Source organism: Haliotis rufescens, unplaced genomic scaffold, assembly GCF_023055435.1.
Source record: "Haliotis rufescens isolate VD_foot unplaced genomic scaffold, xgHalRufe1.0.p SCAF_17, whole genome shotgun sequence".
NCBI classification, from domain to species: Eukaryota; Metazoa; Mollusca; class Gastropoda; order Lepetellida; family Haliotidae; genus Haliotis; species Haliotis rufescens.
Window position 1 is genome coordinate 10,488,195 of NW_025963857.1, and position 16,308 is coordinate 10,504,502.

Consider the following 16,308-nt stretch of genomic DNA (forward strand, 5'->3'; position numbering starts at 1 on the left):
TGACATTTGTGCACAGATAGTTCCTCACCAAACTTCTTTATCAGTGTCTGACTTGATCTGAGAGTTATTCATGAGCATCGTGTCGCCCTTCGAGGAGAGGCAAACTGGTCGCCATTTTTCTGTTTTCGGTTATCTGAAAAACGTGACTAATGACTTCTTATTCCACTATCATCACCACTGTCCCGCTGAGAAACGTCACCAATGACCTCCTATTCCACTATCATCACCAATGTCCCGCCGAGAAACGCCAAGACCCGCCATTATAGTGTTTAATGGCAGCTACCAGTGAAAGATGGCAACACGGCTGATTATAACAGGACTTGTTTTTTTTAAATCTAGTGAGTGGCTGAAGGAGTTGGGTTTAACGCCGCTTTTAACAGTATTCCAGTTATTTAACTGCCCTTGAAGACCTTGGGTGAGTGAGTGAGTATGGTTTTACGCCGCTTTTAGCAATATTCCACAAATATCACGGCGGGGGACACCAGAAATGGGCTTCACACATTGTACCCATGTCGGGAATCGAACCAGGGTCTTCGGCGTGACGAGCGAACGCTTTAACCACTAGGCTACCCGACCGCCCCTTGAAGACCTTGTGATACAAGGTACAGGGCATAAAGTTTACCAACATGTCTGTAATATTCAAAGTGGAATGGACGAGCAGCAATGTGCTCAATACACAAGTGCAAACAAAGTGTGACAGAAATGCGTGTCTGATATGAATTTTCTGATACTAGGATGTGGGGGAAAGTGTGAGTGAGTGAGTTTGATTTTACGTCGCTTTTAGCGATATTCCCGCAATATTACGGTGGAGGGGGGCACCAGAAATGGGCTTCACACATTGTACCAATGTCGGGAATCGAACGGGTCTTCGGTGTGACGAGCGTACGCTTTAACCTCTAGGCTACCTGACCGCCCCTGTGGGGGAAGGAGGGTGTAGGTAGCTGGGTGGTGATTGGTGGCAATGGTAGATAGTGGAGGATGCCAACGCAATCGTGAGCAGAGGATCAGGGGAACTCAACAGGGAATATAGGGGAAGAACAATTCAGGCAGGATGTCGGAACCTTTACGGAATTATTGTGTCATCGTGATAAGAATTATTTTCTTTATGGTTGGGTTGCTGTAGTTATTGGTGGACCAGTGACTGACAGGCATTGTTGGTAATCCTGGCAGACGGCTACATCAGGTAAGTTAATGCATGAGTGAATCTGGCTTATGCATCCTTTAGCAGCCTTTATTCTCGTAATCAAAAGCAACATAGCACTTTCTATGGTCATAAGAAATCTCTGCTAAAAGCAGAATGTACGATTCTGACTATATCATGTGCATGTTTATGAATCACTTTTAAACAGTGATGACACCAGGTGTTCCCGAAAAGGTGAGTGTATCCTGTCTCACACACTTGCAAAACCAATTCAATTGTTAAAGGCAAGGTAAGTGTTGAAATGCAACAAAAACCATGGACACATATGGAACAAGACATGTCTACCATAAAACATTTTGAGAGCTTTACTGAGGACTTGAATGTTGCAACAAATGTTCCTTAAGATATGCATTTGTTCCCTTCTACACCATCCACGGTACAATGAAGGACGGTAACAACACAGCTGTGTGCGGGCCTATGTAAACAGGATCCCTGGTTACATTCTCTTCTACACCATCCACGGTACGATGAAGGAGGGTAACACCACAGCTGTGTGCGGGCCTATGTAAACAGGATCCCTGGTTACATTCACTTCTCCACCATCCACGGTACAATGAAGGACGGTAACAACACAGCTGTGTGCGGGCCTATGTAAACAGGATCCCTGGTTACATTCTCTTCTACACCATCCACGGTACAATGAAGGAGGGTAACACCACATTTGTGTGCGGGCCTATGTAAACAGGATCCCTGGTTACATTCTCTTCTACACCATCCACGGTACAATGAAGGAGGGTAACACCACATTTGTGTGCGGGCCTATGTAAACAGGATCCCTGGTTACATTCTCTTCTACGCCATCCACGGTACGATGAAGGACGGTAACACCACAGCTGTGTGCGGGCATATGTAAACAGGATCCCTGGTTACATTCACTTCTCCACCATCCACGGTACGATGAAGGAGGGTAACACCACAGCTGTGTGCGGGCACATGTAAACAGGATCCCTGGTTACATTCACTTCTCCACCAATGAACATTTTGATTTGTTTGCGCATGTGGAACAAGACTTATCTGTGGTGTTTGTAATGTTGAGCCTAAGTGTAATTACAGTTGCTGTTGCTGTGTGCAAGTAGCGCAGTCCATTTGTCATATGTTCTACGCAATTGGGATACACTGACATACATCAACCAAGTCAGCGAGCCTGACCACCCGATCCCGTGAGTCACCTCGATTATTTACACACCGCCGTCATATAGCTGGAATATTGCCGAGTGCGGCGTTAACCCACCAACAAACAAAACAAACAAAACGTGCTATCAAAATAACACTTCACAAAACAAACAAAACGTGTATCAAAATAACACTTCACATAAGCAAGAATTTACTAAGATGTGATCTTGATCTTAAATCATCGCCAACGGCAAGATCTATGCAAATACTATGTGGGATACTTAATTACATGTGTGTACACATAGACAATGAAGGTGGTGATGAGAACTTAGGTTTCAAGTCTTGTTCAAGATTATTTCACTTGTACAGCGACGTGCATGCACGTGTGTTTGTGAGGCTGCTTGTTCTGGCCCGGGGTTCTGCCGGTTTTAAATGCTAGCCCAATGAGATACCATTCCGCAGTTTAACATCGTACTCATACTGACTGCGAGTCGACCAGTCTTTGTTATATCCCATTAGCCGAAAGCTATCCTTGGTAAACACAGTGCCACAAGGGACCGAACCACCGACCTGCCGCTCTCTGTGCAGACACTCTTTCCACGACACCACACGGACAGTCTTGACCATGAAGGAAAACGCCAAAGCCGGATCAAAGAAGACACTCAACTTGTGTCATGATATGTTTATGTATTTGAGTCTTAACTTCCACATTCATCTTCAGCAAAATTTAAATACCTTTACATATCTGTCTGACGTAACATACAGTAAACCGTCACTGTCAAGACAGATGCCATTAGGAGACTGAAGACCATCCTGTTCTTGGAGAACATATCTGACAAACTGACCAGATTCTGTCAGCTGAACCACACTGTTTGAGGTTTCATCGACCAGCAGAATGTCTCCGGTCTTGGTTGTAGTGATACCTTGGGGACATATCAAAGTCCTGTCTCCTGTGGGAGTGTAGGTGAACAAATCGTCTCCTTCATTTGTCACACATACAAGGGAGTGTACTTCTTCATTACAAAGTATCAGGTTGTTGTTACTGGTGACATGGATATAGTCTGGACTCCCTATCACACCCGTGTTGATGGACCTCAGTAGGTTCCCTGCCATGTCCAGTATGTCGACAGTGGGGTTATATGTACCTGCCACCAGTTGTGAAGGACCCAGACAGGCGAGAGCGCAGTACTGTTTGTTTGTTTTGAGAGTTGAAAGCAACACAGGATCTGGAGTTATATCAACTGTAACTATTTCACTCCTGTCTGGAATACTGACTGCTATCTGACTCCCACTTAACGTTGCTATTTGCCATGGATAATCAGAAAGCGGTAGATGTTTTTCAAATGATTTGGAATTTGAGGAGTAATATATTTTGAGTTTATTGTTATCACAATCTGCAACTACTGTTACTTTGATGTCATCAACCATTACCACTGTGATGTCATGCAAAAAAGGATCGCATGTGTCCTCATCCGCTTTACAGTCAATGGTGTGATGTTGAACAGGAGGAGAATGGCGGTCACCAATGTCATGTACGACTTCAACCTCTCCCAGTTGTAGCTCATCAACTGCTTTACTCAGCTTGTCCATGTCGTGTTTGAGGACAACCCTTCCTGGTGCTGGCATGTTGTCCATGTCTCTGTTGTCCGTAGATGCCTCACCCATCGACTCATAGACGGCATACATGTCCATCTCACAGTTGGATGTCACAGCAGTGGCTGTGGACTCATACTGCTGCTGGCATACCTGAAGCTCATTCTCCAGGAGTGTTATATCTGCTTGTAATTTCTGAGTGTGATTATTACAAAATTCATCCACATCCTCAAGAAGATGCTTCTCTTTCTTTAGGATCACTTCTACCAATGTTTCCCTTGATTTTCGGATATGATCTTTAACCCTGTGTCCATTACTCCTTATATTTTGAATTGTAGATTTTCTCAAGTCGATGTAGTTTTTTGTATTTTCAATGTTGATTCTAAGTTGCTCTGTTTTGTTTGTCAGGTGTTCCTTCACAAGAGGAGTCATGCTCTCTATAGTTTCAACATCCTTACAAGCCCTGTGTTTTATACAGCAGCATATTGTGCATATCGCCTGCTTGCAGTCTTTACAGAACAGTTTCACCTTTTCATCTCTGTGGATCTTACACATAAAGCGACGCCTTGTCCTTACTTTGGTAGGACCAGACAAATCCACTACTTCATGATCACGTGACATTGGCATCATGTTGTGCATCTTGACACATCCATCACAGAAAACATCATCACAGATAGAGCACCATGAAGTGGCTGGAGTTGTCTTCCCTTGTGTTTTGCAAACATTGCAGATGTTTATATCTGAAAAGATATTTTTGAATTATATATCGCGTGTATATGTTAGTTTGTTGTTTAATGTCACACTCAGCAATATTCCACCTAAATGACTGCGGTCGGTAAATAATTGAGTCTGGACCAGGCACTCCAGTGATTGACATCATGAGCATCAATCCACTCAACTGGGAATGGATGACATGTCCAGCCTGACCAGTCCATCCCGTTAGTGGCCTCCTACGACAAGCACAGTCGCCTTTTACAGCAAGAATGCTTTGCTGAAGACCTATTTTAAGCCAGATCTTCACATGTCTTGTGTGCATGTTACTCAAAAACAACCAATTTATTGTTTACCTAACAATAAATGAAGTTGTAAATTCAGCAATCACAGACATTGGCAGGACTAACAAAAGTACAAGTAAGTTTCTCAGTTATTCTGTGTGTGTGTGTGTGTGTGTGTGTGTGTGTGTGTGTGTGTGTGTGTGTGTGTTTGTGTGTGTGTGTGTGTTTGCAGAGTTTTACCTTGACATACAAAAGTTGGGGTACAGGGGACCCCCAATAATAAATTGTAAGGGTCCACTTTGGCAAAATGGGGCTCTAGTAAAGTAATGAAATGGTGTAGTGTACTACACATTTAGATAATTATTTAGAACCTGGAATGAATCAATGATTATGTGGACAGTGGTCATGATTGAATGAATGTTATTGTGCGTCCCCTGGGACGCAGTATATATTTTTTCTGCGTCCATTCTCTACATTAGTGCGTACTGGATGCACATTTGTGCATCGGGTAAAACCCTGGTGTGTGTGTGCTTATCCCTCTGATAAAGAATAATAATTCTTGTTACTGTTAATCCTTTGCCTACCATACAGAATTCTGTACCATGTTCAATATTCAGTCTTGCTTGACAACGGTATAAGGATCTATACCGTGTTGCTATTACAGCATAATAAAGAGGTTTTAGCCCATAAATAATTTTGTGTGTGTCTACTTTGACATCCGTCAACTTCTAACTTCTCTAAGAAATGCCTATCAAACAATTTAAATGTGTGCATGTATATGTTAAAATAGACAGACACAGGTTCTTCATTTACACTTGTATTCAAAAGGACTGCCAACACAATACACCTCTTGCACCCACACAGGTTGTCACTCAACTGCCTGGCTAGAGCAAACCAAGATGGCCGCCGTAAAGTCATTCTCAAATCATAGACGGCAGTTTCGTATTCGAGGGGAAGTTTCGTATCCACACATTAACATACTCCCCTTTTTTCTTTTTTCTTTTTAAATTGACATCACATCTGTACAAGTATAAAAGTAACTGTACATTCAAACATGAAATATTATCTTTTGTTTTATATGATTGAAATAAAATATTTAGTTTTTTTTACAACATGAATTAAAAACTGAACGAATAAAAAAGTTTCATATCACAACACTACTTCAGTCCATGAACTGCATTATTTCTTGCAGTTAGACGACAACTGTAACATCACACATGTTAAATGTTCAATTGTCCAGTCTTCAAGATCTCCAGAAGTTTCATCGCAGATGCTCCTCTTTTTGTCAAACTGTCAGCAAGCTGGTCACTTGATTTAACCCAACACACCTTGGAGATTTCTTTTCTTTCTAGCATTTGCTTTATTCCTGCAATGTCTATTCTCAGACGTTTTTCACTGACAGATTTTGTTGAGTGAATGTTCTCACAGAGTGACTTATTGTCAGTGTAGCAATCAATAGGGATAACATTCTTTCCCAAACCATTTGTAAGAATTTCACTGATGAGATATCCAAGACAACTCACTGCTTCTAGTCCATCTACCATGGCAAGGGCCTCTGCAGCAAGTGTGCTGCGTACCACTCTTCTGATTTTAGTAGCCTTCCAAACAAGGGGACAGCACATGTTGTCCTTGCCAATTAAGAAAATGATGAATCCACCAGTACTTGACACACCATCACTCAGATTGCCATAGGATGCGTCACTGAACATCAGAAGACGAAGATCATCTAGCTTCCCCATTTCCTTGAAACAAAGTCTGCATTCTTCCAACTTTATTTTTTTAATGGTTTTGTTTGCTCTTATCAAATCTTCAACTGTTGGCTGCTTCATACAAACACTCAACTCCAGCACATCAAACATGACATCTGGTCTTGTCTGATTTGCCACCCAGCTTAATTGGCCAATAGAGCTTCTACATTGAGTTGTCTCTTCCTTCGTCAATGGTTCACATTTCTGTGATGCTCTTGACAGGTGAATTGGTATACTGGTCAGATTCTCAATGTATGAAAGTTGATCCATCTTGATTTCTCCCTTGCTCTGCTTGATTTCCAAACCAATGTACTGAAAAATGCCTGTTGCTTGTTTTCCAATCTTAAAGGTCTGTCGTATCCTTCCAATAACGAGACTCTCAAAATCTGGTGTCCCTGCCCATATGAAATCGTCCACATGCATTAGGAATATACCGGATAAATTTCCATCGACATGCCAATAGAAAAGAGCTGGATCAATCTCAGATTGCTTGCATTTCAAGAGTTTGAGTACTTCACAAACACGGAAATACCATGTTCTAGATGCATCATTCAAACCATAAACACATTTCTTTAACTTCCATATTTTTCCTTCTGCGTCAGACTCTTTTGGTGGCTTTAAATACACTTCTCTCTCAATGCTTTTCCCTTGCAAGAATGCGGCCTTTATGTCAATGGTTCTGCATTCCCAAGACTTCATACAGAAAATTGCCAAAATTGTTCGAAGAGTATCTTTACCTGCTGTTGGCGAATCACTTTGCACACACTGCTTTTCTTCAAAGCCTCTTGCAACAAGTCTTGCCTTGATTTCTTTCTTTTCTCCATTGACCTTTTCAGTTATCACCCATCTTGTAGATATACATGGCTGACCACAATCATGCACCTCTTCATAAACATCAAACAATTCCCAATTTCTAAGTTCGGATTCTTTGGCAATTTTAACAGCTTTATCCTCATGATTTTTACAAGGGACAAAGGCAACATTCACATCTTCAGCTGACATGAAACTGTCAGTTTCAACCTTTTCCCATCGCTGGACATCAGTTTCAAAGTTCAATGTTTTGACCTCTTGACTATCAGTTTCACGGACATTGAAATACCCTTTATACTTTCCTGTAGCCTTGCCACCTCTACTGATCACCTCAGCTTCTTTCCACTTGTCTGTATTTTGTGGCCAATAATTTTCCCTGTCTTTCACCTTTGGAAATGTTATGATGCTTGGATCATTTTTGTCTTGGATACTATGCTCACACTTGTTCTTCTCAACACCAGAGAGATCATTATCACAGTCTTCCTCATGAAAATTCTCAGTCTCATGCTCGTTTGGACATGTTGGATAGATCACACCATTTCCTTCTTCATTGCTTTCCATGACCTGATCAGGTCTATCATGTCCTTGATTTTGTACCTTATGAAGCCTACAAGTGTGAACCCTGATGTAAATGTTTCCATGCCTAACAAAAACGATCTTGCCATCTTGACCTAACACCTTCCCCGGTCCCTTCCACTGATTGTCTCTCATGTAATAGACTTTTTCGCCTGCATGAAAAGTGGTACCTGATGGTCGAACATTATGCCTCAGTGCCCTCCGAATTCGTTCAGAGGATTCTGTCTGAATGAATGCCCTTCTTGCAGAATGTAGAGAATTCAAATGCCTAGCAAATGTTTCACTGATGGTGGTCCCCTCCAAAGCTGGAGGTTTATCTGTAAGTACAGAAGGCATGTTTGGATTTGAGCCAAAAACCAATTGATATGGACTCCATCCATGTACCATTTGCAGAGAATTCTTTGCGTTGATAGCCCATACTAATGCAGTTTCCAAGTCCAGACGCGGGTCATCTTCCATAATCTTCTCAACACAATTATCAACAACCGAATGATTTCTCTCACACACCCCATTCTGCCATGGACTGAAACCTGCAGTGTTCATAACTTCAATGTTCAGATTTTCAGCCATATCTCTGAACTCTGCATTTGCAAATTCACCACCATTATCTGCCAGAAACTTTTTCGGAATTCCAAATCCACTGCCTATCCATAGTTTTAGGATTTTATCAATGATTATCTCAGGTGTCTTTCTTCTGATGACGGCTGCTAAACTAAACCTTGTTGCAAGATCAATCAGGTGCAGGAAATACACACCTGGTTTCCACACTTTCAAGTCCATAGCTACAACTTCATTGAATTCAGTTGCTAAAGGTAGGCACACAACTGGTCTTGGTGGAGTTTTCTTGAACTTTGAGCAAATTTCACATTCACGAGTAACTTCATCAACCAATTCATGACAAGACTGATCCTTCACTCCAGCATCTTCCAGTAACATTGCCAACCGTTGGCTAGACGGATGAGCAAATTGTTTGTGCAACTTCACTATTGTTTTCTTCTTTTCTATCTTCGTCTTTCCAGTGACTGTGAACAAAACTTCAAATGTATTGTCCACAGGTACCCTTGAATGAACCAATGGGACACAATAATGCCCAGATGAGGTACATTGTAAGTCAATTTCATTTCCAAAGAAAGAGGCTTTATCATTTTCAAGGTCCATGATAACTTTTGCAGCTTTCATTGCAGGCTTTCCAAGAAGTAAGGGTATGTCACTCTCAACTACATCCGTCGTAACAGTACATTTTACCCCAGCTATCTCACATGGAAGCGTAATCTTTTCCATTGATTTTAGACGCCTTCCACCTCCAAATTTAAACAAAGTCTCACTTGGACATCTTGTCACTTGTTCAAGTTCATGTTTATCAAGAGTATCTATGAAACACTTCACCCACACCTCACCAGCTACTGTAGAGCTACATGCACTGTCTAGGATTGCTGTATTTAATGTTTCACACACTAATACCTCGAGTTCTTCATTTTTGTTTCCTGTGAAGAGTACAAATTCTTCCTCCTTTCCACCATATTTTCTTTTGTCCATATTTTCATAGGAGTCGGGGCAATCTTTTGCAAAATGAAATATTGACTGACAAATTTTGCAGTGAAGGGGTCTGCCATCCCTTCCCAAGACATTCTGAACTCTCTTCCCTCTTGCACTTTCTGTTCCATCAAACACATCACTGCTGTTTCTACGTGCACCAAACTGTCCTCCATAACCTCTAAACTGTGAATTGTTCCCCCGCCAACCATAATTCTGGTAATTTCCATAACCTCCCTGACCTCTTCTACCTCTCTTACTACGCGTGTAGTGTGCAGATTCTTCATAGACAGCATAGACTGGTTCAACTTTAATTTCTGATATTGGGATCATCTTCTCTTCACCACCTGATGCTGGTAGGGACTGTTTCCCAAAGAACTTTCTCATCGAAACACTCATCTGTTTGAATAGGGTTGCCTCATTAGTATAATCTACCCCAGTGAGCACCAATTGTCGTTCTGTGTGACTGAGTCCAGCATTCTCAAGTAATTTGAAAGCCAATACAGATTGTGGTAGACTCATTGTGTATTTTTTAGTTCTGTTATAAAGTTTTTCAAATTCTGTGACATAGTTCTCCATGGTCATTCTTTCCAATCTTCTAAATCTGTCAAATTCAATGTAAACTTCATAAGCCTCTGAAAGTTCATCTTTCTTATATACACTGTCCATAAACTGTATGAATGTTTTCACACCATCTTTCTGATTCAATTTTGTGACACCTAATTCACTGAAAACTTTATCACGAATTGTACCTTCATTCTCTGGCAGAGATAAAGCCAAAGCAGGTCCCTGTTTTTCTTCAGGAAGGTCTGTAACAGTCATCCATACACGGATTTCTTCAATCCATCTGTTATAAGGTTTGGCCTCTGAGAATGTCGGGGGACTCTTATAGCTACCACTTGACGCCATGTCTTCTTTCTTGTCTCTCTATTTTTTTTCTTCTTCTTTTTTTTTTTTCTACACCAACAATTTTTTTTTTCCAGCATACAGGAAAAGGTCAGGGACAGGTGTCAACCACGCTCTGCTACCATGTTAAAATAGACAGACACAGGTTCTTCATTTACACTTGTATTCAAAAGGACTGCCAACACAATACACCTCTTGCACCCACACAGGTTGTCACTCAACTGCCTGGCTAGAGCAAACCAAGATGGCCGCCGTAAAGTCATTCTCAAATCATAGACGGCAGTTTCGTATTCGAGGGGAAGTTTCGTATCCACACATTAACAGTATAAGCCTGGTAACATTTTTTCAGAGTGTTTTTTTTAAATCTTTGATTATATTTTTACGCGGAAGATGATTTTTTCCCCGAGGACTACTGTTTTAAAAAACGTGATTTTCGGCGTTTCCGCGGAGATTTCACATCCCTGCTTGTTGGTTTGTAGTTTAACGTCGCAGTCAGTAATATTCCAGCAAAATGATGGCAGCCTGTAAATAATTGAACCTGGACCAGACAATCTAGTGTATAAGTCTTGGAGGCGGGGTGAAATGGAGCTTAACGTCGGGCACAAGATTATTGCACTTGTATAGCGCCGTGCATACACGTGTGTGACCCACACACGTGTATGCACGGCGCTATACAAGTGACATACTGTGAGTGTGGCTGCTTGTACTAGTCCGGACTGATGCCAAATCATAGTGCTTCCCACTGAGATACCATGCTGCAGTTTAACATGAATACCTCAGTCAGATGCAGTAAACTGACTCCGAGCCGACCAGTCATTCTTTTAGCCCCTCAATGTCGAGTGCCAGACAGGGTAACAACAAGTACCATCTTTTGACGTCTTTTGGTATGACGTGGTAGGGGATCGAACCCCAGACCTTCCGCAATTGGGATCGATGACATGCTTCAACCAAGTCAGCGAGCCTGACCTCCCGATCCCCTTAGTTGCCTCTTACGATAAGCTCAGTCGCCTTTTACAGCAAGAATGGGTTGCTGAAGACCTATTCTACCCTGGATCTTCACGGGTTGTCTTCTTTGGGATGATATACATGTCCTATAGGAAGGGCATTTTTCCTAATAGTCAGTGTTTGAAATAAATTATAATGCCAGGCTGCCATTAGGACCCACAGACTTTAGAAGCTGCAGGTCTTGACTAAACTCTTCGGGCACTCATTTGTGTGACAAATAAATCGACATGAAAATTTACTGTAGTCCATGAGGACCCATATAAATTTGAAAGGCATCAGACCTTACGGGTAGGCGCTTATTTCAAACACATTGTCACTCAGAAAAATAATGGCTAATCACCTTCTACTGCCTGTGTTGCCGGTACAAAGTCGTCCATCAGCCCCTGTATCACGTGGCTGGGCTTCAGCTGACTGACCCACTCCTCTAGGGGACTGTCAGGGGTGAGCGCCTTCGTCAGTTGTCTACAGGTTGGACATGGGATGGACTTAGCCTGTATTGCTCCTGGGCGCGTTTTGGTGTATTTCAGCAGACAGGATTTGCAGAATGTGTGATTGCACTGAAGTGTGGCAGGGTGTGAGAACACCCCTGTACAGATGGCACAAGAAAGGTGCTTGTCTGTCAGCTTCTTGTATTTAGAGGTCGCCATCTAAAAAAAGTAAATGATTTGTTTAATTGCACCTTTTGTGGTAAATAGCACCAATGGGTGGAAACACCAGTGCATAAAATGTGGCAGAATCTATGTTGGGTTTTTATTGAAAAAAATATGTTGTCCCCAAAATTTTTGAAAAATTAATTATGCCTTAGACTGTTGAAAAGAATTAGATCATAGTTATGAATAAAATACAGAGATCTATCTGGTCTTGTACCAGTAGCTGAAAAAATATCTAATCTTGATACAAATTCCCAGAGCCCATTCCCCCCACCCACCCCAAGCAGATCAAATGGTCAGTCCCTGAATAATCAACAGAACAAGAGTGACTGCCACACATCGAATATGGTTTTCGGGTGTTGTGAGCAAAACGAGATTAGAATCTACTCTTGTTACCGTAGCATTCACTTGGGACGTGATGTCCATATACACCAACAAGTTGAATTACTGACTATAATGTAGCAATTAATATCATATTTTAACAACAGACGGACTTTACAATAAGTAAGTGAATCTAACTGGAGAATGTGAAGATACAAACAAAACAACCAATTTACCCGGTAGGCCTACTAGATCTACTAGCCTAGTTCGAGAATCTGACCTAACCTCGAACTCTTTAAAGTTATGCCTCTAGTTCTGTTTGTGTGAAGCAAAATAAGTCAGACCTAGGGGGGGCATTGGACATTGAACACTTTCATTCAAAATCAGGTAGTGCCAATCACATGATAGCTGTCAACCCCTGGATGTCTAAATGAGTGAGCGTGAGTGAGTGAATATGGTTTTACGGCACTTTTAGCAATATTCCACAAATATCACGGCGGGGGAGACCAGAAATGGGCTTCACACATTGTACCTATGTCGGGAATCGAACCCGGATCTTCGGCGTGACGAGCGAACGCTTTAACCACTAGGCTACCCGACCTCCCCTCTAAATGAGTGAGAAGCCAGGGTGCAGGGGCTGCAAGGGGTTATAGCTAAAACGGCCCCTCAGCAAAACGGCACCTGGCGAAAACATCCCCGTTTGGCGAAAAAGGCACCTCGCCTCAAGTGAAAAAGGCTACTATTGCCTGGCGAAAACGGCACCCTTTTTTTTCACCTTGGTAAAATAAATGAAATTTAACGTACATGGTCGCTTGCAAACACCAATAATTGTGAAATGTTAAAACTAGTTTACATTAGAAATAACCTCTACTCCAACTATATTCCAACTTAGCCTATACGCAACTCAACTTATTCTGAAAACATAACATCGTCTCTTATAAACACTAATAAAAGTGAAATGTTAAAACAAGTTTACAGTAGAAATTAGCACCCTACTCCAATTTACTCGCCGACTCTGATTTGGAGGCGCAACTAACTTATTGTGAAAATATTATATGCTTTGAAGTAAAATAAATGAAATTAAACCCACATCGTCTCTTACAAACACCAATAATTGTGAAAATTTAAACAAGTTTACATTAGAAATAAGCACAGGAACTCGTTATTGGTCAGTAAATAAAAATATATACCCCCTATATGTAAGTAGAGTACATATAGACTATAGAGGGTATATATTTTTATTTACTGACCAATAACGAGTTCCTGTGGAAATAAGCCCCCTGAGCCAGCTACTGTCACAATGCTTGGTGGTACATGGGCCGATATTGTAAACTGTGATGAAGATGAAAACTGAAGAATTGTGTATATGTGAATGTATGAGGTTATCTGTGAACAACTGGAAAACAGGAAATAATATGTAAATACATCAAATAATATGTAACAAATAAAATAAATCAGATATACTACCACATAAATCGTTCTTATCGTTATTAGAAATAGAGGTGCCGTTTTCGCCCGTCACATAGTAGCCGTTTTCGCCAGAGAAATCGGTGACGTTTTACTGACGTGCCGTTTTAGCCTGCACCCGGCTCCGAGCTCCGCTGAGTCTTGGGCTAAGCGCAGGGGGACTAAGCATCCCCGGCGAAAACTGGTTTTAAATGATTTTAAGACCATTTTAATGGTCTTAGATAGCATGTATTCTGAAATAACAACAAGTAATTGCGCGAAAGGGGAAAGATGAACCCAGTCTCGCCGTATTGGTTGCAATCGCGACAAATCGAAAGAAAAAAGCGTTTCAAAATATTTTTATCTACATTTTATATGAATACATGAGAATTTCCCAATCTTTCGTGTGAGCGTGACATAGGTGATAAATGCGTGAGACTCACGCGAGATGCGTGAGAGTTGACAGGTATGCAATCACATGAAGCTTTCAACATTACACCTACCTCTAGCCTCCTTGTGCAGTTCGATGGCGTCTATGTTGTCACGTGGTATTGTTCTACGCTGTGCGTGAGAAGTGGGCACATATTACAAACTGGTCTACATAAGCAATAAAGTCACTCAGTCGTCCATCTTTAGTTACTCGTGTTGTGTGGCAGCCTTGTACGCATGACAGATCCTTAAGCCAGGCGACTAGAGCCTTCGGCGACTCTTGTTTACAACGATGGGACTTGTGGGTAATTGTATCGGAATTGCATGCATTGTCATATATGTCTAAGTGTGTTTTTTATATTTTGGTTTAACGTGAAATGTGTCTTATACACTGATTCTATGTATGAAAAATACTAAGTATATTTTTAAAGTCTAATTTCGATCCAGCAATTCTATCAAACATTTTGGCACAATAAGGAGAGGGAGACATTTCTACCCCACGGTCACTTCTTGCAAGAAGATTTTACAGACGCTTTAGTGACTATTGAAGAGGCAATGAATATGGTTTTACGTCGCTTTGGGCTATATTCCCACAAAAACGATAGCAGGGGACATCAGGAATGGGCTCCCAAATTCTCCCCATGTGGGTACTCGAGCCTGTGCGGGCGAATGTTATTTTTTAATCTTGACATTAATTGCACATAAGTTTAAGAGTGCATAGTAGCTTTATCGGCTGGTATCTCTTTCAACAGGGTGAATATATCATGTAGTATTATCATGAAAATGAAGCAATGTGCACACTTTATACAATGAACCGCCAAATAAAGTATACCAATTTTGATGAAAATTGTAAGAACTGTTGATTATGTCTATTTAACCATCACTCATTTCTGCAACAGTTTGTAAACAGTAATCTGTGGCTGGGGAGGTTGGGGGAGAAATGAATTTGCAACCACATGGTCCCTACCATGCTCGAAATGTCGTAGTGAGTGAGTTGGGTTTAACGCCGCTTTTAACAGTATTCCAGTTATATCACGGCGTGTCAGCTTAATGTGGGAGGAAAGCCCGAAGTGATGTAGGGCTCAGACGTTTACCACTTCGGTGAATCCCACGAGCACGGGTAAGGTGCTGACAAACATTGAAACTTAATCGGGGCGAACCGGGACTCGAACCCACAATCAAATGTTACTTGGTGCTCAAGGGACGCAACTCTGCACAGCGAATCGCGGCGCCTCAGACGACTGGGCCTCCTCTGTCCCTCGAACTGTTGTACATTTGTGTAAATATATTAATTTTCAAAGATAATATGTCTAAGATACCCATCAAACATAAGGTAAAATCAACTGAGAGGTATAGTTTCTTAAAGCATATTTGTGTCACTCTCCACCTCTCCTTAGTTGACCTTATATTGACCTGATGGTGCCGCACGTGTTGACAGGAATTTGCGTGGTTCCTGTATTGATTTCGGAAGGTCCTTTGATTCGGAGTTTATCCGAGCTGGTCAATTTATTTTCAGCATTTTTTTCAGATGTCGCTCCTCGGTGTTTCTTGGCTGCGTTAGCTGAGCCGGTGTATATTTGTACATTCGTAGGTTACCGGAGGCATGGTTCGCAACAGGGCATAAGGGGGGACTAGACACGCGTCCTATGTCTATTTATAGAATTGTGGGTTTCCTTGACAACACGTCCATTGGGTTCATTCCCGCATACCTGGTCTATACAAATAGTTTACCAACACCTGGTAGTATATGTATGTCGCTAAACAAATAGCACACACCACCTGGTAGTATATGTATGTCGCTATAGAAATAGCTTACCAACACCTGGTAGTATATGTATGTCGCTATAGAAATAGCTTACCAACACCTGGTAGTATATGTATGTCGCTATACTAATAGCTTACCAACACCTGGTAGTATATGTATGTCGCTATACAAATAGCTTACCAACACCTGGTAGTATATGTATGTCACTATACAAATA

The 16,308-nt window shown here is 41.5% G+C and overlaps 1 protein-coding gene across 1 annotated transcript; it reads right to left on the reverse strand.

The window, feature by feature from the left end:
* Positions 1–2,496: 2,496 nt before the first annotated feature.
* Positions 2,497–14,618, reverse strand: LOC124147199 (E3 ubiquitin-protein ligase TRIM56-like). The gene is made up of 3 exons (XM_046518153.2): positions 14,401–14,618; positions 11,821–12,127; positions 2,497–4,647 (listed from the first exon to the last, which is right to left on the reverse strand). The coding sequence occupies exons 2-3, from the start codon at positions 12,125–12,127 to the stop codon at positions 3,032–3,034; spliced, it is 1,923 nt and encodes a 640-aa protein (XP_046374109.2). The 5' UTR covers positions 14,401–14,618; the 3' UTR covers positions 2,497–3,031.
* Between the last annotated feature and the right edge of the window lie 1,690 nt (positions 14,619–16,308).

Coding starts and splice junctions, on each gene's coding strand:
- LOC124147199 (XM_046518153.2), bottom strand. CDS start 12,127: ATGGCGACCTCTAAATACAAGAAGCTGACAGACAAGCACCTTTCTTGT. Junction 4,648..11,820: donor GGCAACACAGGCAGTAGAAG/GTGATTAGCCAT, acceptor ATATCTTTTCAG/ATATAAACATCTGCAATGTT.